Source organism: Anolis carolinensis, chromosome 6 (assembly GCF_035594765.1).
Source record: "Anolis carolinensis isolate JA03-04 chromosome 6, rAnoCar3.1.pri, whole genome shotgun sequence".
Lineage (NCBI taxonomy): Eukaryota > Metazoa > Chordata > Lepidosauria > Squamata > Dactyloidae > Anolis > Anolis carolinensis.
Genome location: NC_085846.1, coordinates 93,383,061 through 93,400,883, shown reverse-complemented (window position 1 = coordinate 93,400,883; position 17,823 = coordinate 93,383,061). Strand labels below are relative to the sequence as shown.

At 42.9% G+C, this 17,823-nt stretch overlaps 1 protein-coding gene across 1 annotated transcript in view; it reads right to left on the bottom strand.

Annotated features, from left to right (window-relative positions):
* LOC100567076 (1-aminocyclopropane-1-carboxylate synthase-like protein 1) overlaps positions 1 to 17,239 on the bottom strand; it is a 28,565-nt gene extending 11,326 nt beyond the window's left edge. The window contains exons 1-7 of the mRNA XM_003221977.4: positions 16,979 to 17,239; positions 13,019 to 13,078; positions 11,912 to 11,982; positions 11,219 to 11,288; positions 10,707 to 10,773; positions 2,178 to 2,275; positions 167 to 244 (exon numbers count right to left, since the gene is read on the bottom strand). Of these exons, the coding sequence (XP_003222025.3) occupies positions 167 to 244; positions 2,178 to 2,275; positions 10,707 to 10,773; positions 11,219 to 11,288; positions 11,912 to 11,982; positions 13,019 to 13,078; positions 16,979 to 17,236 (702 nt within the window). The 5' untranslated portion in view covers positions 17,237 to 17,239. The remainder of the gene's footprint in view (positions 1 to 166; positions 245 to 2,177; positions 2,276 to 10,706; positions 10,774 to 11,218; positions 11,289 to 11,911; positions 11,983 to 13,018; positions 13,079 to 16,978) is intronic.
* Positions 17,240 to 17,823: the final 584 nt, after the last annotated feature.

Genomic DNA, 17,823 nt, shown 5'->3' with positions numbered 1-17,823 from the left:
TTATTTGCTTATCCCAGATTATCTGGCAGTGGAGACTCACATAATCCAGTTTAAAGCAGATAATCTGGGATGAGATCCTGGGATATAGGGCAGTGTAGAAGAGGCCTAAGTGATATGTAGTCAAAATCAAAACTGCTGGCATTTATTCAGCTAAAAATCATCCTACCTGTTCCTTAGCTCTTTGATATGCGGTTTCCAATTTTTCAACAGTTAATTGAAAAGGATGACTTTCCTCATTAGTCACCTATGGAAGAATTTAAAGGATTCAATAAAAGTAATGCAATTATGTTTGAAACCCATTTCAACTATTTAGAATAATTATGCTTAGAGTGGAAAGCAGCATAATATTCAAGTAAGCAGGATTGCTATGCATCAGTGCTGTAGAAACTGAAGCTTCCTTCCACTTGTTGGAAGGCAACCCCACACTGCCCAAGTCTCCAGTCCTCAATGAGGAGTGGTTAGTCAGTTTAGAATAGGCTGAAGGAAATCCCTTCCCCCCGATTCCTGAAGGACAGCTGGAATGTATTTATTTCTTCTCTCCTCTGTTTCTGCTCTCATTCTGATTGGTTATGTAGAATGGATACTTTGCAGGTGTGTGCCTTTTGTCTTTGACTTTTTACTTTTACATCAATATACACAGGTGTGTGTTGTGTGTATTGAGATCTCTCTCTGCTTGTGTGTCAGGAGAGATGTGTGCTAGGTGATTTTTCCCTCTTTTGAATCCTAGAAGAGATGGGATTAGTTAGTGTAACTCAGACCCAATTCTTCATGATTAAGAAATGTCATGTAGTTATTATTTTTGTAAATAAACCTTTTGTAATCTTAAAGACAGAATGCTTGCCTCCTAAGCTCTAAATTATTTTACAGCCACATGGCACTTCATGCTCTGCTTGCTGTGAGCTGAATGCTTTTTTTTTTCGTGTCAGGAGCAACTTGAGTCACTTCTGGAGTGAGAGAATTGGCCGTCTTGCAAGGATATTGCCCAGGGGACGCCCGGATGTTTTGATGTTTTTACTATCCTTGTGGGAGGCTTTTCTCATGTCCCCGCATGGAGCTGGAGCTGATAGAGGGAGCTCATCCACGCTCTCCCCGGGTGGGATTCGAACCTGGCAGCCTTCAGGTCAGCAACCCAACCTTCAAGTCACAAGACTTTTATCCCCTAGGCCATCGGAGGCTCCAATAGCTGAATGCTCAAACTATAAGTATCCTGTTTTTGCATATTTTAGATGCTCTGCTGTTTTTGGGTAGTTTCCCCTAATACACACCCAGTAAATTCAATGCAGGCACTATCTTCCCATTCTCTGTTTGAGTGGAAAAAGGAGGGAGAAGAACGTTCCTTAAGAGCTAATGTACTTAATGGATATCTTAATAAAAAGTGGCAGAGATGGCCATAATGTCTACAGCAGTGATGTGCAAAATATCGCTGGCAGGCTACATGCAATTCTTGGTTACTTTGGGTATTGACAATGGAACTAGTGGAAGCTCCTTCTTTGGAAGCTTTTAAATCAGTGGTTCTCAACCTGTGGGTCTCCAGATGTTTTGGTCTTCAACTCTCAGAAATCCTAACAGTTGGTAAACTGGCTGAGATTTCTGGGATTTGTAGGCCAAAACACCTGGGGACCCACAAGATGAGAACTACTGTTTTAAACAGAGGCTGGATGGCCATCTGTTGGGAGTGCTTTGATTGTGTCTTTCCTACATGGCAGAGGGAGGTTGGACTGGATGGCCCATGTGGTCTATGATTCCCCAGAAACCACTAAATCCTTCCCAATTTTAAAAATGTCTTGATTTTGAGGCACTTTTGCCCCCAAACCACTTTAAAAAGTAAGTTTATTATTTTACTTTATTTATACCTTGCCTTCATTTATACATTGCCAAAAATTCAAAAACCAATTTAATAATAGGGTGTGGATTAAGTAAAAACAGATTTATATGTAATAAATATACTTAAAATAGCCTTAAAAACGCACAGTACAGTCACACACAAAACCAAGAAGGTATTGGCTAGACTTGTCAATTTTTATTTCCTACACCTGGAGAAATGTGATACAAAGAAGACATCACTACAGTCCAGCTTTCAGAGTTACTGACTGCTTTGTTACCTGGGTTTTATATGTTTACTTACAAACAACAAAGGAAAACATCTAATAATGAGAATTAGTAAAATGGAATTTTACCTCACTGAATAAGGGCACATGAACAGGTTGCATTCCACCATAAAGCCAAGTTTTGGAATTTATGCCACCATAATATGGAGCAGGAATAAGAAAGCCATCTAGAACACGAACACACAATAAAGTCTTACTTTTAGAAAGACTGTTCATTTCTGTTACATTATTTTGTATTCTTGATGCATTTGTGAACATTTGTTTGTAAGGGATCACTGTAACTGAATGAATGTTGTCCCAATAAGAGAAAGCACTGTGTGAAGCATCAGTTCTGTTCAGTCTTCCAAAATAAAGAATACTAGTACAGTAAAAAAAAACCCTGATATATAAGTGAGTAAGAGTAGTTTATAGGAATTTGAACCTGTTCTACTTCACTTCATTTGTCATTAACTAATTGACAATATTCCAGCACAGCTACACGTGAGGTAGGAACGCAAACATTAATTTGATTTTGCATACATTAGCATCATGTTGGTAAGTTACAATGTGAAAGTCCAATTTATGCTATTGTAATCCATATTTGCAGAAATCAGAGTTCTGTTCCAAGTGTTATGATTGAGCCTCATGGCTCTGTTACTGACAGACGTGGGCGTAAGACTCCTCGAGAGTCAGATACTCTCGAGGAGCGAGAGAGAAAAAGACTGCGAGACATATTTGCAGCACCATCTGACGAGGAGTCTTTCGAAGGGTTTACGGAGAGAATGGAGGAGGGGCTGGTTAGCTCAGAGGAGGATGAGATGGATTGGACTCGGGTAAGGGAGGAAGTGGGTGCCACTGGCCATGATGGGACAGAAGATGAATGGGGACCTTCAGGATTAGACCCATGGTTTAGCTGGAGGGATGGGACGGGATCCACAGCTGGAGATGCTGTTGGGCGTAGTCAGAGGTGTTCCAGCTCTGACGAGGAAAGTGATGAGGAAACGCCCGGGTTAAGGAGGACAGCTGACAGTGATGAAGATTTGTAACTGGCATAAAATGGGGCTTGAGAGCAATTGCAAATTGCGTTGGGCAAGGTAATCTGGGCAAACGCTTGGGATCCGTGTGTGTGTGGGACGCTTCCCTGAAGACTTGTGTGCTTTCCTGTGCTGTGACGTAAGTTGATTGGAATCCAGGGTCAGACGGCGGGAGGGATTGTGTGGGCATTTGTTTGTGCAAACCTGTGCTTACTCTTATTAGCTTGACCTTCCGTCGTCTTCTTGACGGACGCCATCTCCTGCTTTGAGAACTCGGACTGAACTGACCACGGCTTGTCTTCCCCCCTTCTTGGACTTGGAAAAACTACAAACGTCTGCTTCTGGCTTTGATCTACGGAACGGAACTGGTCTACTCAACTGCTACAATCCTTGGCTGATTTACTCGTGTTGGAGATCCTGTCTGCTGTGTGTGTGGGGGAGCGACGCAAGTTACTCTAAGCACAGTGTTGGCAGCAGAGAGGAATCTGCTGCCAATTAGTTGCATTCTTTGTATCTTTTGTTCCTTGGCTTTCGTTTCGTTTATACCCAGGCTGAAGCAAGCAGTTTGTTTTTACCCGGATTAAACTCCGGTTTAATCCGGTTTATCTTTTGAACATTTACTTTTGCCCCTTTTTGCTCCTAAAGGCAAAAACTGCCTGGCCCTTGTGTTTTACGGGCATTTTTGAGTTCTGTAATCTAATAAACTCTGTTACTTTGAATCTTGTGGCGTTCTGTCCTTGACAGATTGCCCAACGCCCATAAAAAGTTTATTGCAGCAATAAACCCGTCAGGAAGACGATGGATGAGTTAAGGGCCAAAGTAGACCAATTGCAAACGGCTTTTACCGTTATCCAAACAGCTCAGGCTGTGAAAGGACATGTTTTGACTCCTGAACGCTTTGACGGAACCAGGTGCAAATTGCCAACCTTTTTGGCACAAGTGGAGCTTTATTTTTCTCAGCTCAGTGCTCATGCTTTTCCTACAGACACTAGCAAGGTGGCCTTTATTTTGAGTTTGTTGACCGGTCCCGCAGGACAATGGGCCACTAATTTAATTTTGGGAAATGACCCAGTCAAGGACAATTTGAATAATTTCAAAAAGTTGTTAACTGATACTTTTGGGGATCCTCTCCGCACGGAGAACGCTGGGTGGGCTCTGTATCGGTTGAAACAGGGAAAGGGGACTGTTTTGGATTACTTAAATAAGTTTAACCTGTATCGCCACCAGCTGGATTGGGGGGAAAATGCATTCATGCTTTTATTTACTGCCGGGTTAAGTGATATGCTCCAGGATGAATTAGCACGCTTGGAGCCGGCTGAAAGCTGGGACGCTTTAGTAGCTAAGGTGCTGCGTTTAGACGCAAGGTTCGAGGCTCGTAAACACTCAAAAGCAATGTGTGCGCCACCCATGCATGTAACCAGGACACCTGTGGTGATGGGGGAAGAGCCCATGGAGCTTGGGGTCTTTAAAAAGCTGTCTACAGAGGAAAAGAGCCGTAGGAGGCAGCTGGGCTTGTGTTTGTACTGTGGGAATGCTGGGCATTTTGCCAAAAATTGTAATGTGAAACCTTCCCAGCTTTCGGGAAAAGGCCAGCCCTAGTGCGACGTGAGTCCAACGCACTAGGGCTCCTCAAGCAGTCAACTGAGGGGAGGAAGCATGTTTTCGTACCCATTACATTATCTGTTGGGGGAAGGGAACTTGTTTCTACTTTGGCACTGCTGGACTCAGGGGCTACGGTCTCCTATGTAGATATTGAGTTTGCTAAGAAGCATGGCATTCCTAGAGTGCGCAAGGCATGCGACGTGTGGGTGGAAGGAGCAGATGGGAGACTGCTGGAGACTGGGGTGGTTAACCATGAAACCTCAGCAGTAACGTGGGAGGTGCAGGGAGTAACGGGAACGTTTGTGTGGGATATTACGAGCTTGCCTAGATATGATGTGATCCTGGGGATGGATTGGCTAGCTGTAGTAAACCCACAAGTAGATTGGGCAACACGTAAAGTGATCTTAAAGAGGCAGGATTGTTGCACTCTAAATGTTACTCATTCTGATATGGAGGGAGTGCCTGCTGAGTATGGGGAGTTCTCTGATGTATTTTGTAAAAGAGAAGCGGACAAATTACCACCGCACAGGCCATATGATTGCGCCATCAAGTTGGCAGAAGGTGCGAAACTGCCAGCAGGGAGGCTGTATGCCTTGACTGTACCGGAAAGGCAAGCTTTGCGGGAGTTTCTAGATGAAAATTTAGCCAAGGGGTTTATTCGCCCATCTAGTTCTCCAACTGCGGCACCGGTATTCTTTGTAGCCAAAAAGACTGGGGAACTTAGGTTGGTCTGCGATTATCGGATCCTAAACAAATACACCATTCGGGATAGGTACCCGCTGCCTTTAATCTCGGAACTGTTATCAAGGGTGCAAGGGGCTAAGGTCTTTACCAAGCTTGACCTGCGGGGGGCCTATAACTTAATCCGTATACGGGAAGGGGATGAATGGAAGACGGCATTTAACACGTGTTTCGGATGCCACGAGTTCCGAGTCATGCCTTTTGGGCTTTGTAATGCTCCTGCGGTATTCCAGAGGTTCATGAACGATGTGTTCAGGGACCTAATTGACCAATTTTTAGTGATTTATTTGGATGATATCTTGATTTTTTCTAAGGACGAGAAAGAACATCGTCAACATGTCAAGCAGGTTCTGCACCGACTGCGGGCTAATGGGCTTTTCGCCAAGGCTTCCAAGTGCGTCTTTCATGTGCCTGAAGTGGAGTTCCTAGGTCATGTAGTGTCAGGTAGGGAACTTAAAATGGACCCACATAAGGTTGACGCCGTCAACTCATGGCAGGAGCTGAAGACTAAGAAGGATGTACAAAGGTTCTTGGGTTTCGCTAATTACTACCGGGAGTTTATTCCGAATTTTGCAAAGCTCACGGTACCTTTGACGCAGCTTCTGCGCAAGAAACAGCCATTTGTGTGGGGGCGGGAAGCTCACGAGGCGTTTCTACAACTAAAGTCTAGTTTTCAATCGGACAACATACTAACCCATCCTGATGTTGACAGACCGTTCGTGGTAGAAGCGGACGCTTCTAGCTACGCGTTGGGGGCTGTATTGTCTCAGAAGGATTCCTCAGGGACCTTGCGTCCCTGTGGATTTTACTCGCGGCAACTAACACCCTTCGAGCAGAACTATACCATATGGGAGAAGGAGTTGTTGGCGATTAAGGTGGCGTTTGAGGTGTGGCGGCACTGGCTTGAAGGGGCACGGCACCAGATCGTGGTCAGATCTGATCACAAGAACTTAGAGCACTTGCAAACAGCAAAGAAGTTAAACCAGCGTCAAATCCGCTGGGCTTTGTTTTTCTCCAGGTTTAACTTCAAGGTGCAGTTCGTGGAGGGGAAGGCAAACTTGCGGGCCGATGCTTTATCCCGCAAGCCGGAATTTAAGACCAATGAGCAGGTAGTATGTCAGACCATCTTGCCTACTGCCTCTCTGTGTGTTGTAGATAATGAGCTTGGGTTACATGACCAGATCCTTGAGGCTCAGAAGGATGATGTGTGGACTCAGGAGCAACTGATGCTGCTCTCTGCAGGTAACCGTACCATACTGCCGCATCTCCAGGATCAAGACGGGGTATTGGTGCGTAGGGGGCAGGTTTACGTACCAGTAGGGACCCTCAGGTTGGAGGTGATTAGAGCCCACCATGACGAACCCATGGCTGGGCACTTTGGCAGGTTCAAGACCGTACAGCTTATCACCAGGAGCTACTGGTGGCCAAAGATGCGGCAAGACATTCTGCGCTTTTGTGACAGCTGCGCCGTTTGTCAGCAGAGTAAGACGCCTGTTGGGCGCCCTAGGGGGTTGTTATCGTCTTTACCTGTTCCGGAGAGGCCATGGCAAATCATTTCCATGGATTTTATTTCAGATTTGCCTAAGTCTGGGGGTTATACTTGTATTTGGGTGGTGGTGGATTTATTTAGTAAACTGGCTCATTTTATTCCTTGTTCAACCATTCCGGCGGCCCCTACGTTGGCCTTACTATTTACAAAGCACATCTATCGTTTGCACGGAGCACCCGAGGTGATTATTTCAGATAGGGCTCCGCAATTTGTGTCACGCTTTTGGAAACACTTCCATGAGTGTTTGGGGACTAAGTTAAACGTGTCTTCAGCTTTCCATCCGCAAACGGATGGACAGTCGGAACGGGTTAATGGGCTCTTAGAGCAGTATCTACGTTGTTTTTGTTTAGATCAACCCACGGCTTGGGTAAAGTGGTTACCGGTGGCGGAATTTGCTTACAACAATGCGGTGCACACGTCTAGTCAGCATACGCCATTTGAGCTAACTTATGGTTTTCACCCACGGGGAGGTGTGGCGCCGTCGACCAATGTGGTCTCTTCGGACCCTGTGTACCGCTCTTCGGAAATGGCTGCATTGCATGATGTTGCCCGTCGCTTACTGTTGGAAGCTAAGGCAACGCAGAAGACTCAGGCTGACCGCCACAGGCAGGCAGGGGAGGAGTTGGAAGAAGGGGATTTGGTGTGGTTATCTTCCAAACATATTAAACAGGCTGGGGGAAAGTTTGCGCCTCGGTATTTGGGTCCCTTTCCTATCGTTAAAAAGATTTCTTCTGTTGCGTTTCGTTTGCGTTTACCGTCTAGTTTAAAGGTCCATCCAGTCTTTCATCGTTCGCTGTTGAAACTTGATACCTCTAGTCGTCGTGGTGCTATAGCGGAGGGTATCACTGCCACTTCTCCGCCATCGGGGGAGGAGGCCTTTGTGAGAGGGGATAGTGTTATGATTGAGCCTCATGGCTCTGTTACTGACAGACGTGGGCGTAAGACTCCTCGAGAGTCAGATACTCTCGAGGAGCGAGAGAGAAAAAGACTGCGAGACATATTTGCAGCACCATCTGACGAGGAGTCTTTCGAAGGGTTTACGGAGAGAATGGAGGAGGGGCTGGTTAGCTCAGAGGAGGATGAGATGGATTGGACTCGGGTAAGGGAGGAAGTGGGTGCCACTGGCCATGATGGGACAGAAGATGAATGGGGACCTTCAGGATTAGACCCATGGTTTAGCTGGAGGGATGGGACGGGATCCACAGCTGGAGATGCTGTTGGGCGTAGTCAGAGGTGTTCCAGCTCTGACGAGGAAAGTGATGAGGAAACGCCCGGGTTAAGGAGGACAGCTGACAGTGATGAAGATTTGTAACTGGCATAAAATGGGGCTTGAGAGCAATTGCAAATTGCGTTGGGCAAGGTAATCTGGGCAAACGCTTGGGATCCGTGTGTGTGTGGGACGCTTCCCTGAAGACTTGTGTGCTTTCCTGTGCTGTGACGTAAGTTGATTGGAATCCAGGGTCAGACGGCGGGAGGGATTGTGTGGGCATTTGTTTGTGCAAACCTGTGCTTACTCTTATTAGCTTGACCTTCCGTCGTCTTCTTGACGGACGCCATCTCCTGCTTTGAGAACTCGGACTGAACTGACCACGGCTTGTCTTCCCCCCTTCTTGGACTTGGAAAAACTACAAACGTCTGCTTCTGGCTTTGATCTACGGAACGGAACTGGTCTACTCAACTGCTACAATCCTTGGCTGATTTACTCGTGTTGGAGATCCTGTCTGCTGTGTGTGTGGGGGAGCGACGCAAGTTACTCTAAGCACAGTGTTGGCAGCAGAGAGGAATCTGCTGCCAATTAGTTGCATTCTTTGTATCTTTTGTTCCTTGGCTTTCGTTTCGTTTATACCCAGGCTGAAGCAAGCAGTTTGTTTTTACCCGGATTAAACTCCGGTTTAATCCGGTTTATCTTTTGAACATTTACTTTTGCCCCTTTTTGCTCCTAAAGGCAAAAACTGCCTGGCCCTTGTGTTTTACGGGCATTTTTGAGTTCTGTAATCTAATAAACTCTGTTACTTTGAATCTTGTGGCGTTCTGTCCTTGACACCAAGTGAGCGATGGCAAGAATCCCCCCAGCCCATCTGCTACAGCCCTCAAAATGATGGATGTTACGATAGTAAATAAGTTGGTGAGAACAGTGATGCATACAGCATTTAGGTAGGGAGATCCCTGAAGATATCCTGTTGTAGTCCATCCATCTAATGGAAAATGGCCCAACCTTTTCTCCATTAATCTGCCAGGAAATAGCAGCCAATAATGATAGGACCAAGGCAGTGACATCGCCAGCCCATTCCATTCGGATATCAGCCAGCACACCAACGACTTAAATTAATAAATAGTTTTCTAAGATCTACAGCGATACTCATAGGAACACCTCAGCAAGCGAGAGTCCAAAAGTGGCAGGCTAAAACTCGGAACCTCAAGCCATGGCTGATACTGAATGAGAGACTCCCTCCTGGGCACAAAGACTTGGAAGGCACTGAACAGACCCTTGGGTACCATGAGATGCAGAGCCAACCTTAAGAAATGGGGCTACAAAGTGGGGTCCATGACATGTGAGTGTGGAGAAGAGCAAACCACAGACCTTCTTATAGCAACACCAGAGGCACTCCAAGTGGCCAGCTTCTGGTCAAAGGACATTTAGTATTTAGTATAATGCCAAGTTTTTAAACTTTGTTTGTGTTTTCAAATACATTACATCTCTAACTGACGCTCGGGTGCCAGAGCTAAGAGGGAGCCATGAAGACAGTTCCATCTTGTCTTTTTACATCAGCTGAGGCCCCTATCTGCAATAACATGCTATGCTAGTTTTATATCTGGAGCAGAATGAAGAAGGCGGGGCCGGGAAGACATCTTTCCACCATGTCTCCTGTATCAATTTAATGATATAATGATATATAATAATATTATACTATACTAATATTATAATACATTGTATATACATGTAATATTAATAATAATATTATGATGTAATACAATGTAATAATAATTATAATTGACTATTATAATTGTATATTTATATTACATGCAATATTACTAATAATATTGCGATATAGTTGTATAATATAATATATTGTATGTATATATACTTGTAAACCGCCCTGAGTCCCCTTCAGGGTGAGAAGGGCGGTATATAAATGTCGCAAATAAATAAATAAATAAATTACTACTTGTACCCTCAGTTTGCTTCTGATGCAATAAATAAAATATATTCTCCATTTACATGGAGATGAATATTCGGGGTGAGTGGGCTCCAGCTGAGAAAAAGGTGGGTTTAGGATTGGACTGCATTAGGAGTCATATTGTAGCTATGTGTTGGGAGATGTATCTCCTGCTGCCAAGTTTCTGGCCAAATTTTAAATTCTATTTAACATCCTATTCCAAGGAAACAGAATACATTAGCTTGTCTTTCAAGCAAACCTATAAAGTGTTTAAGTAGATCAGCCATGGGCAAACTTCAGCCCTCCAGGTGTTTTGGACTTCAACTCCTATCAGCTGTTAGGAATTGTGGGAGTTGAAGTCCAAAATACCTGGAGGGCTGAAGTTTGCCCATGCCTGAAGTAGATCCTCTTCTGCTTCAGTTAATAATTATCTCTGAACAACAGCTCAGTATAAAAAAATGTGCCTTTTTACACACACCCATTACATGGGTCAAATACAGCCACCCAAAACTGTTGTATATTCAAATTCCCTTACCTCCAGGATCACACAACACAGTTGAAAGAGTAGCAAAGACAGCACAGCAACCATTCATCACAAAAATCTAGAAATTGAAGGTAATTCTTAAGTCACCATGACCTGAATTGCCAAGCACTTGAAACTATTTTTTATTATGTTTCTAAGAACTCATTTTACAGACTGTAAAGTTAGTAATTTGCCATTTCTACAAAATTCATAAAGGAAAGTGAGAAATAGGAACTTTCAACTATGAGGCTAATGTTAGTATCAACCTGTTTGGCTTATAATTCGTTTATAAAAGTTGAACACATGAAGAAACCTGACACAAGCTCTCTATAAGAACAGTAATTTATTAGATACTGGTTGCAGTCTAGAGCTTTAATATTATGCTGTATTATGTAGCTTTCAAAACAATTATAAAGTGCTAGATTTTTAGTAGCATTCGCTAAACTCTTATTTCAGTTTTATGAGACTTCCAGCAAATTTTCATATTAAACAGAAAATACAATATTAAAGAGAATATTCCTTACATGATCTGGGTCCAGAGCAGTTGAAGCATTTGCATATTCAGTAAGAAACTTGGCAATTTCCTCCCTGAAACTAAATTTTAAAATGTACATATTAATATATTACCAACTCATTTCTGTATGCGAGAATTTACAACCTAAATTTGTTCAATCCATGATAACCTCCTTCTGCTGAAAAAGCAGACACAATCTGATAGTGTTATTTTAACATTGTGTTTTTAAGTCTGACAATGTTGTTTTATTATGACAGCAAAACAACTGTTTAAAGGACTACAGCTTAACTTTGGGGCCAGTCTTGCAAGATTGAGTACAGTATGTCTTGATGTATACACCCAACAAGAGGAAATGTTCACCTATATTAGTGGTTCCCAAGCTGCGGGTCCCCCAGATGTTTTGGCCTTCAACTCCCAGAAATCCTAACAGCTGGTAAACTGGCTGGGATTTCTGGGAGTTGTAGGCCAAAACACCTGGAAATCCACAGGTTGAGAACGACTGGCCTATATGAAGTCGACTTTTTTTTCACTTTCAGAAATGTCGTATTATAAAAACTTGATTGATTGTCTCTTAGTCAAAGTTATTGTTTGAACTAGTTCATAATTATCAAAATATCGCAGTCATTGTTATAACTACCTATTATATAAGCTTTGAAACACATTCAAAATGAGAACATATTAAACTGCTTATGGATCGTAATACCTTTTAAGGCCTTGTGTATCCAAGTACTGAAACAAATGAGGCTCCAGACAATTCATGTCAGGTTTTGAAAGCTGTCACAAAAAAGAAAAGAGATGAAAAATTGTTTTTTTTCCCTTATTTGTTGTTAACTGCTGTGACATTGACTTCGATTTATGGCAAACCTGGAGGGAGAGAAGAGGCACTATCTGTTGGACTTAATCCCCTTTCACAATGCCATTTCCTTTTCCTTGTGTGTCTGGCCTTATTTAGATGATAAGCCCTCAGACAGGGAACTAACAAAGGAACGATTTTAAAGCCACTCTGAGAATCTCTGTGGCTGCAGAGCTGGGTATAAATATTCTAAATAAATGAATATTAATTTTAAATTGATTCATTTTATATTAAAATCAGAGAAATTAAATGTTCATATTTTCACACTATACAACTCCACTCTGATCTGAAATCAGATTATAAAGAAGTCACATCTATGTCAGCAACTATATTCAACAGAGGAATCAGTAATGAAACAAATGGCTGTGCGTATAACCAAGGTATTCCTCTCTCCCTACTTTGTTATTTATATGGCAGTCATATTAGGGTCCTATATAATGATCAATGTTACAATGTTATACATTCTAATGTTAAATATTAACATCTTCTAAAAAAACCCTGAACAAATCTTGCCAAGAAGCTTAAAGGCACACAACAACAAAAAAAGTATTTATTCAACAGCAAAGTAAAGTCCCTAATTAATTCAGCCCACAATAACACTATGTAACACGATTTTTGTCCCTGGGTTATAAATGTCATTTCCTAATTGGTTCTATTTTAAAAACATGGAAAAGTTTATTAAACTGCAAAAACTTTGTTTTTGTGGGACATCCTACAGCATATGTTGCTATAGTTTTTCAATGAATATCTATAGTGTCTCAACCAATTCAACATAGTTTGTAGCAGGCACAAAATGTAAGTTCCTGGAGTATAACAACTACAGTACTTTCAAAGTACGTAAGTACTGTACCACACAATTAAACAGGAGTAAGATTTAATAACCAGGAACAGAAAATGCTTCACATTTTGTTACATACTGTAATCTGTAACTTATTTGCGTGCAAAGCTATTACTTACTCTTTCCTCTATTAGGTCAAAGCAAAGTTTGTTCTCACTTGTTCCAAAATTCAGAATGCCCTGAAAAAAAAAAAAAGAGTGACAGGTGACACATTAACCATATTAAAGTTTTTTTTATCCTTCATAAGATACATCATTTATTTGTTTGTCTTGTTCAGAAAACTAAATTTAGCAGCCAAAGGACAGTATGGAAATGATTTTTTTCAATCATGTCAAAAGCGACTTGAGAACATACTGCAAGTCACTTCTGCTGAGAGAATTGGCCATCTACATTGACGTTGCCCAGGGGACACCTGGATGTGTTACTATCCTGCTGGAAGGCTTCTCTCATATTCCCGCAAGCTAGAGCTGACAGATGGGAGCTCACCCCGTCTCACGGATTCAAACCGGCAACCTTCAGGTCAGCAGTTTAGCCAGCATAAGGGTTTAACCCACTGTACCACCACGGCTCCATATGGATATGAATGAACGCCAAACCTTTTTGCTTTTTCCAGTAGAAAAAATATATGGAAATGAATGACAAGAATACATTTTTTTAGGAGGATAGGGATAAGGAATGTTGGGTATTGGGTGTTTTCTAGGTATCTACCACCTACATTGGCCATACAATTAGAGGAATGGAAAAAGATGTAGAATCAGAAAACAAGATGGACCTATGCTTATGATTTAAAGGAGAACTGGCTAAAAATGATGTACAGATGAAACATCACCCCCCAGAAACTCGCAAAAAATACATCCAAAAATGAACGACCAATGTTGGAAATGTGATGAACAAACAGGATCCTTCTACAATATGTGGTGGAGTTGTAAAATAGCCCAAAAATATTGGAAAGACATAAACGAAGAGATAGAAAAATCATTAAAAATAAACTTGCCACGAAAACCAGAACTCCTATTACTTGGAACAACAGATCCAGGCATGGAAGAGAACAAAGAAAAACTCATCCATTATCTAACAATAGCAGCGAGAATGAACTACGCACGTCATTGGAGAACAAAGGAAATGAAATGTTAATGAAAAAACAATGGGTTTTGAAAATAATGGACACAATCAATATGGACATTCTAACACAGATGAAAAACAATGAATGTTAAAAAAAATAAAATGACGGACTGGTCATTAATTAAAGACCACAAGCCAAGAAAATATTAAATTGATAAGTACAGTAGAGTCTCACTTATCCAGGACTTGCTTATCCAAGGTTCTGAATTATCCAATACATTTTTGTAGTCAATGTTTTCAATATATTTTGATATTTTTGGTGCTAAATTCGTAAATACAGTAATTACAGCATAACATTACTGCGTATTGAATGACTTTTTCTGTCAAATTTGTTGTATAACATGATGTTTGGGTGCTTAATTTGTAAAATCATAACCTAATTTGATGTTTAATAGGCTTTTCCTTAATCCCTCTTTATTATCCAAGATATTCGCTTATCCAAGGTTCTGCCGGCCTGTTTAGCTTGGATAAGTGAGACTCTACTGTATAAGAAATACAATTGATAGCTGAAATATAAGAAGTCTTATAATAAAATAATGCCCTGGTAGGAGAGACAAGAAAAGGAAAAAGCAGATCAAGACTAGAATTTAAGAAAATCAAGAAGGAAGTAACCACAATAGAGAAGATTGGAAGTCAAACTCTTCAATCCCCAACCCACTCACCCTTATCTACCCTATCTCTCTCCTTAAACACTCCCATGAATGCATATTTTTCTATTAGAAAAGGTTTGAGGTTTTGTTTTTTGAGAAAGTTTGAACTCTTTTAACACACTGTTGTGTTTTTCCTAAAGAGTCAAAACTTTCTTATACAAAAGCCGAGCAATGATGCTCATGCTTGAGTGCAGCCTCCAATTGTAAGAAGCATTAGCAATGAATTGCAAAGGAGTTCATTTTGGGTCAAGGGATAACGTCATCCTGCTGCTGGAGCAAACCAGATTGAACTACTTCCCCTTTGCAACAGTTCAAAATCCTGCTATTGGAGACCAGTCTCCTTGCAGCTGCTGTCATTTATTTCCTCCCAAATCGCTAATCAGCTACATTTGCCAGGAGGCATCTTCTGTATCTCTAATCTCATTCCATACTTTCATGAGTTCTTAATTTCCCTATCTGCTTGCATTGTGTTTCCCATCTCCACCGTACAACGTCTTATTTTCATAGACCCCAAGTTTCCCAGAATGTATTTTTCCCTTCTTCTCTTATCATTTCTTTTTCTCATCTCCCTGTCACCAATGGGAAAACCCTACCAGTCAGTTGCCCTAAATGGCTCAGTTTCTTCATCTCTACTGCAAGGTGAGCCAAAGGTCATAAAGGGGGTCCTATATACTTATACAGGCAGTCCTCTAGTTACAGACATCCTATTTACAAATGACTCCTTATTAAGAAGGGGGTGAGACAACAAGAAGTGAGAAAATCTACACCTTGGAAGGGAAATTCCCTCCTGAAAGAGTCATCATGGGGAAAAGGTGTCTCCACTAAAGCTTTCTCATCCATTCTTGTCTCCAAAACAAGGCTTTTTTTTTTTTTTCAAAATCCAATTATCAGAAACAGAACGTGAAATGAAATCTTCTGAACAGAGGCACAGACAGCAAAACAAACACCACATGGGGTGTTAGTCCTTCCCTATGGTCTCCAAAGCTAAAATATTGTATATATTTGGCCGCAATTACACTTAAAAACGCACCTGTTCTGACTTATATACAAATTCAGCTGAAGAACAAACTTACAGAATCTATCTTGTCTGTCACCTGGGGACTGTCTATTATTTTTATCGTGTCAGAAGCGAATTGAGAACATACTGCAAGTCGCTTCTGGCATGAGAGAATCGGCTGCCTACAGAGACGTTGCCCAGGTGACGCCCGGAGATGATAGCTGAGAGGCTTCTCTCATGTCCCCACAAGCTAGAGCTAACAGATGGGAGCTCATCCAGTGTTGTGGAATTGAACCGGCAATCTTCAGGTCAGCAACCCAACCTACAGGTCAGCAGTTCAGCCACAGCAGCTCCACTACTATATTATGATGCTATAGTATTGGAATATGGGATTTCAACAGTATATGCACCATTAGTGCTATTATTCCACATCAACAGCCATTATAACAACATCCTATGGAAAACTAGGATTGGCAGTTCAAGGAGAAATATTTACAGTTCTCAGTCAGAATGTATCTACAGCAAGCATGAGCAAACTTCAGCCCTCCAGATGTTACTAGCTGTTGGGAATTGTGGGAGTTGAAGTCCAAAACACCTGGAGGGGTCAAGTTTGCCCGTGCCTGATCTACAGTGTAGAATTAATGCAGTTTGACCCAGACTTAACTGCTATTAGTTCAATGCTATGGGATGCCAGGAGTTGTAGTTTGGGGAGGCTCCAGGACTCTTGGCAGGTAAAACGGAAGGCCTTGTAAAACGACAACTCTAGGATTCCAGAGCATGGAGCCGTGGCAATCAAAGTGGTGTCAAACTGCATTAATTCTACAGTACAGACACACTCCCAGAGACCCTCACTATGGGATAAACCAGGCCAGGGCAAACTTTGGCCCTCCGGGTGTTTTGGGCTACAAACAGCCTACGGCTGTTAGGAATTGTGGGAGTTGTAGTCCAAAACACCCGGAGGGCCAAAACTTGCCCTGGCCTGGAATAAACCCTAGGATTGGAAGATACTAGCATCATAACAGCGGGTGCAAATACACTGTGGGACTAATGCAGTTTGGCACCACTTGAACTGCCACGGGAGTTGCAGTTTTGCAAGGTCTCCACCCTTCTCCGCCACAGCGTGCCAAACTACAACTCTCTGGGTCCCAGGGCAGCTCAAGCGGTGCCAGACTGCTTTAATTCTGCAATGTAGATGCACCCTTCGAACTTAAAAGAGAAAGCCCAGGATTGCAGACGAGGTTGCCAATTGGGTGGCCTGGCTGTTCAGGTGCAACACCACAGGGTCTGCAAGGGGTCTCTCTCCCACTCACCCCCGGGTTGTTCTGGGCGTGGAAGGGGTCTCGGATGTAGACGCGGAAGCCGTCGTCCAGCAAGCCCCGGGCCCCGCCGGCGATGAGTTCCCCACGCGCCGAGAGGGCTGCTTCGCCGCAGGGCTCCATCGCCGCGCCCCGGAGGAAGACACGAGGGAGAAGGAAGACGAAGGAGAAGCCTCTCTCTATCTGAGGAGAAAGGGATTGGAGCCCGCCCCGGTGGCGCCTTCCCGCCCAGCCTGATTGGAAGGAGCCCATTAACCCCTTCGCCCCGAGGAGGAGGGCCTTGTGCCACTTTCCCGCCAATACTCTCCCCAGCACAAGCAAACCACAGACCACCTATTACAATGCAGCCTGAGCCCTGCCACAAGCACAATAGAAGACCTTCTTACAGCAACACCAAGTGGCCAGCTACTGGTCTAAGGACATTTATAATGCCAAGTTTTAAACTTTGTTTGTTTTTAAGTATGTGTTGTCGAAGGCTTTCACAGGATTGTTGTGTGTTATGGCCATGTTCCAGAAGTATTATGTCCCAACGTTTTTCCCACATCTATGGCAGGCATCCTCAGAGGTTGTGAGGTCTGTTGGAAACTAGGCAAGTGGGGTTTATATATCTCCAGGGTGGGAGAAAGAACTCGTCTGCTTGAGGCAACTATGAATATTGCAACTGGCCACCTTCATTAGCTTACTTAGGCAATCCCTCATAGTTCGAGGATGATGGTCCTCCGTCTTTGCTATCTTGGGGATGGATCCGTAGATGGCTGAAGAGACCTATTCTTGATCTGCATGTTCTCCCGCAGTGAGGACATCGGTTTCCAGGTGGAAGGCGGTCCCGGTCGGGGTTA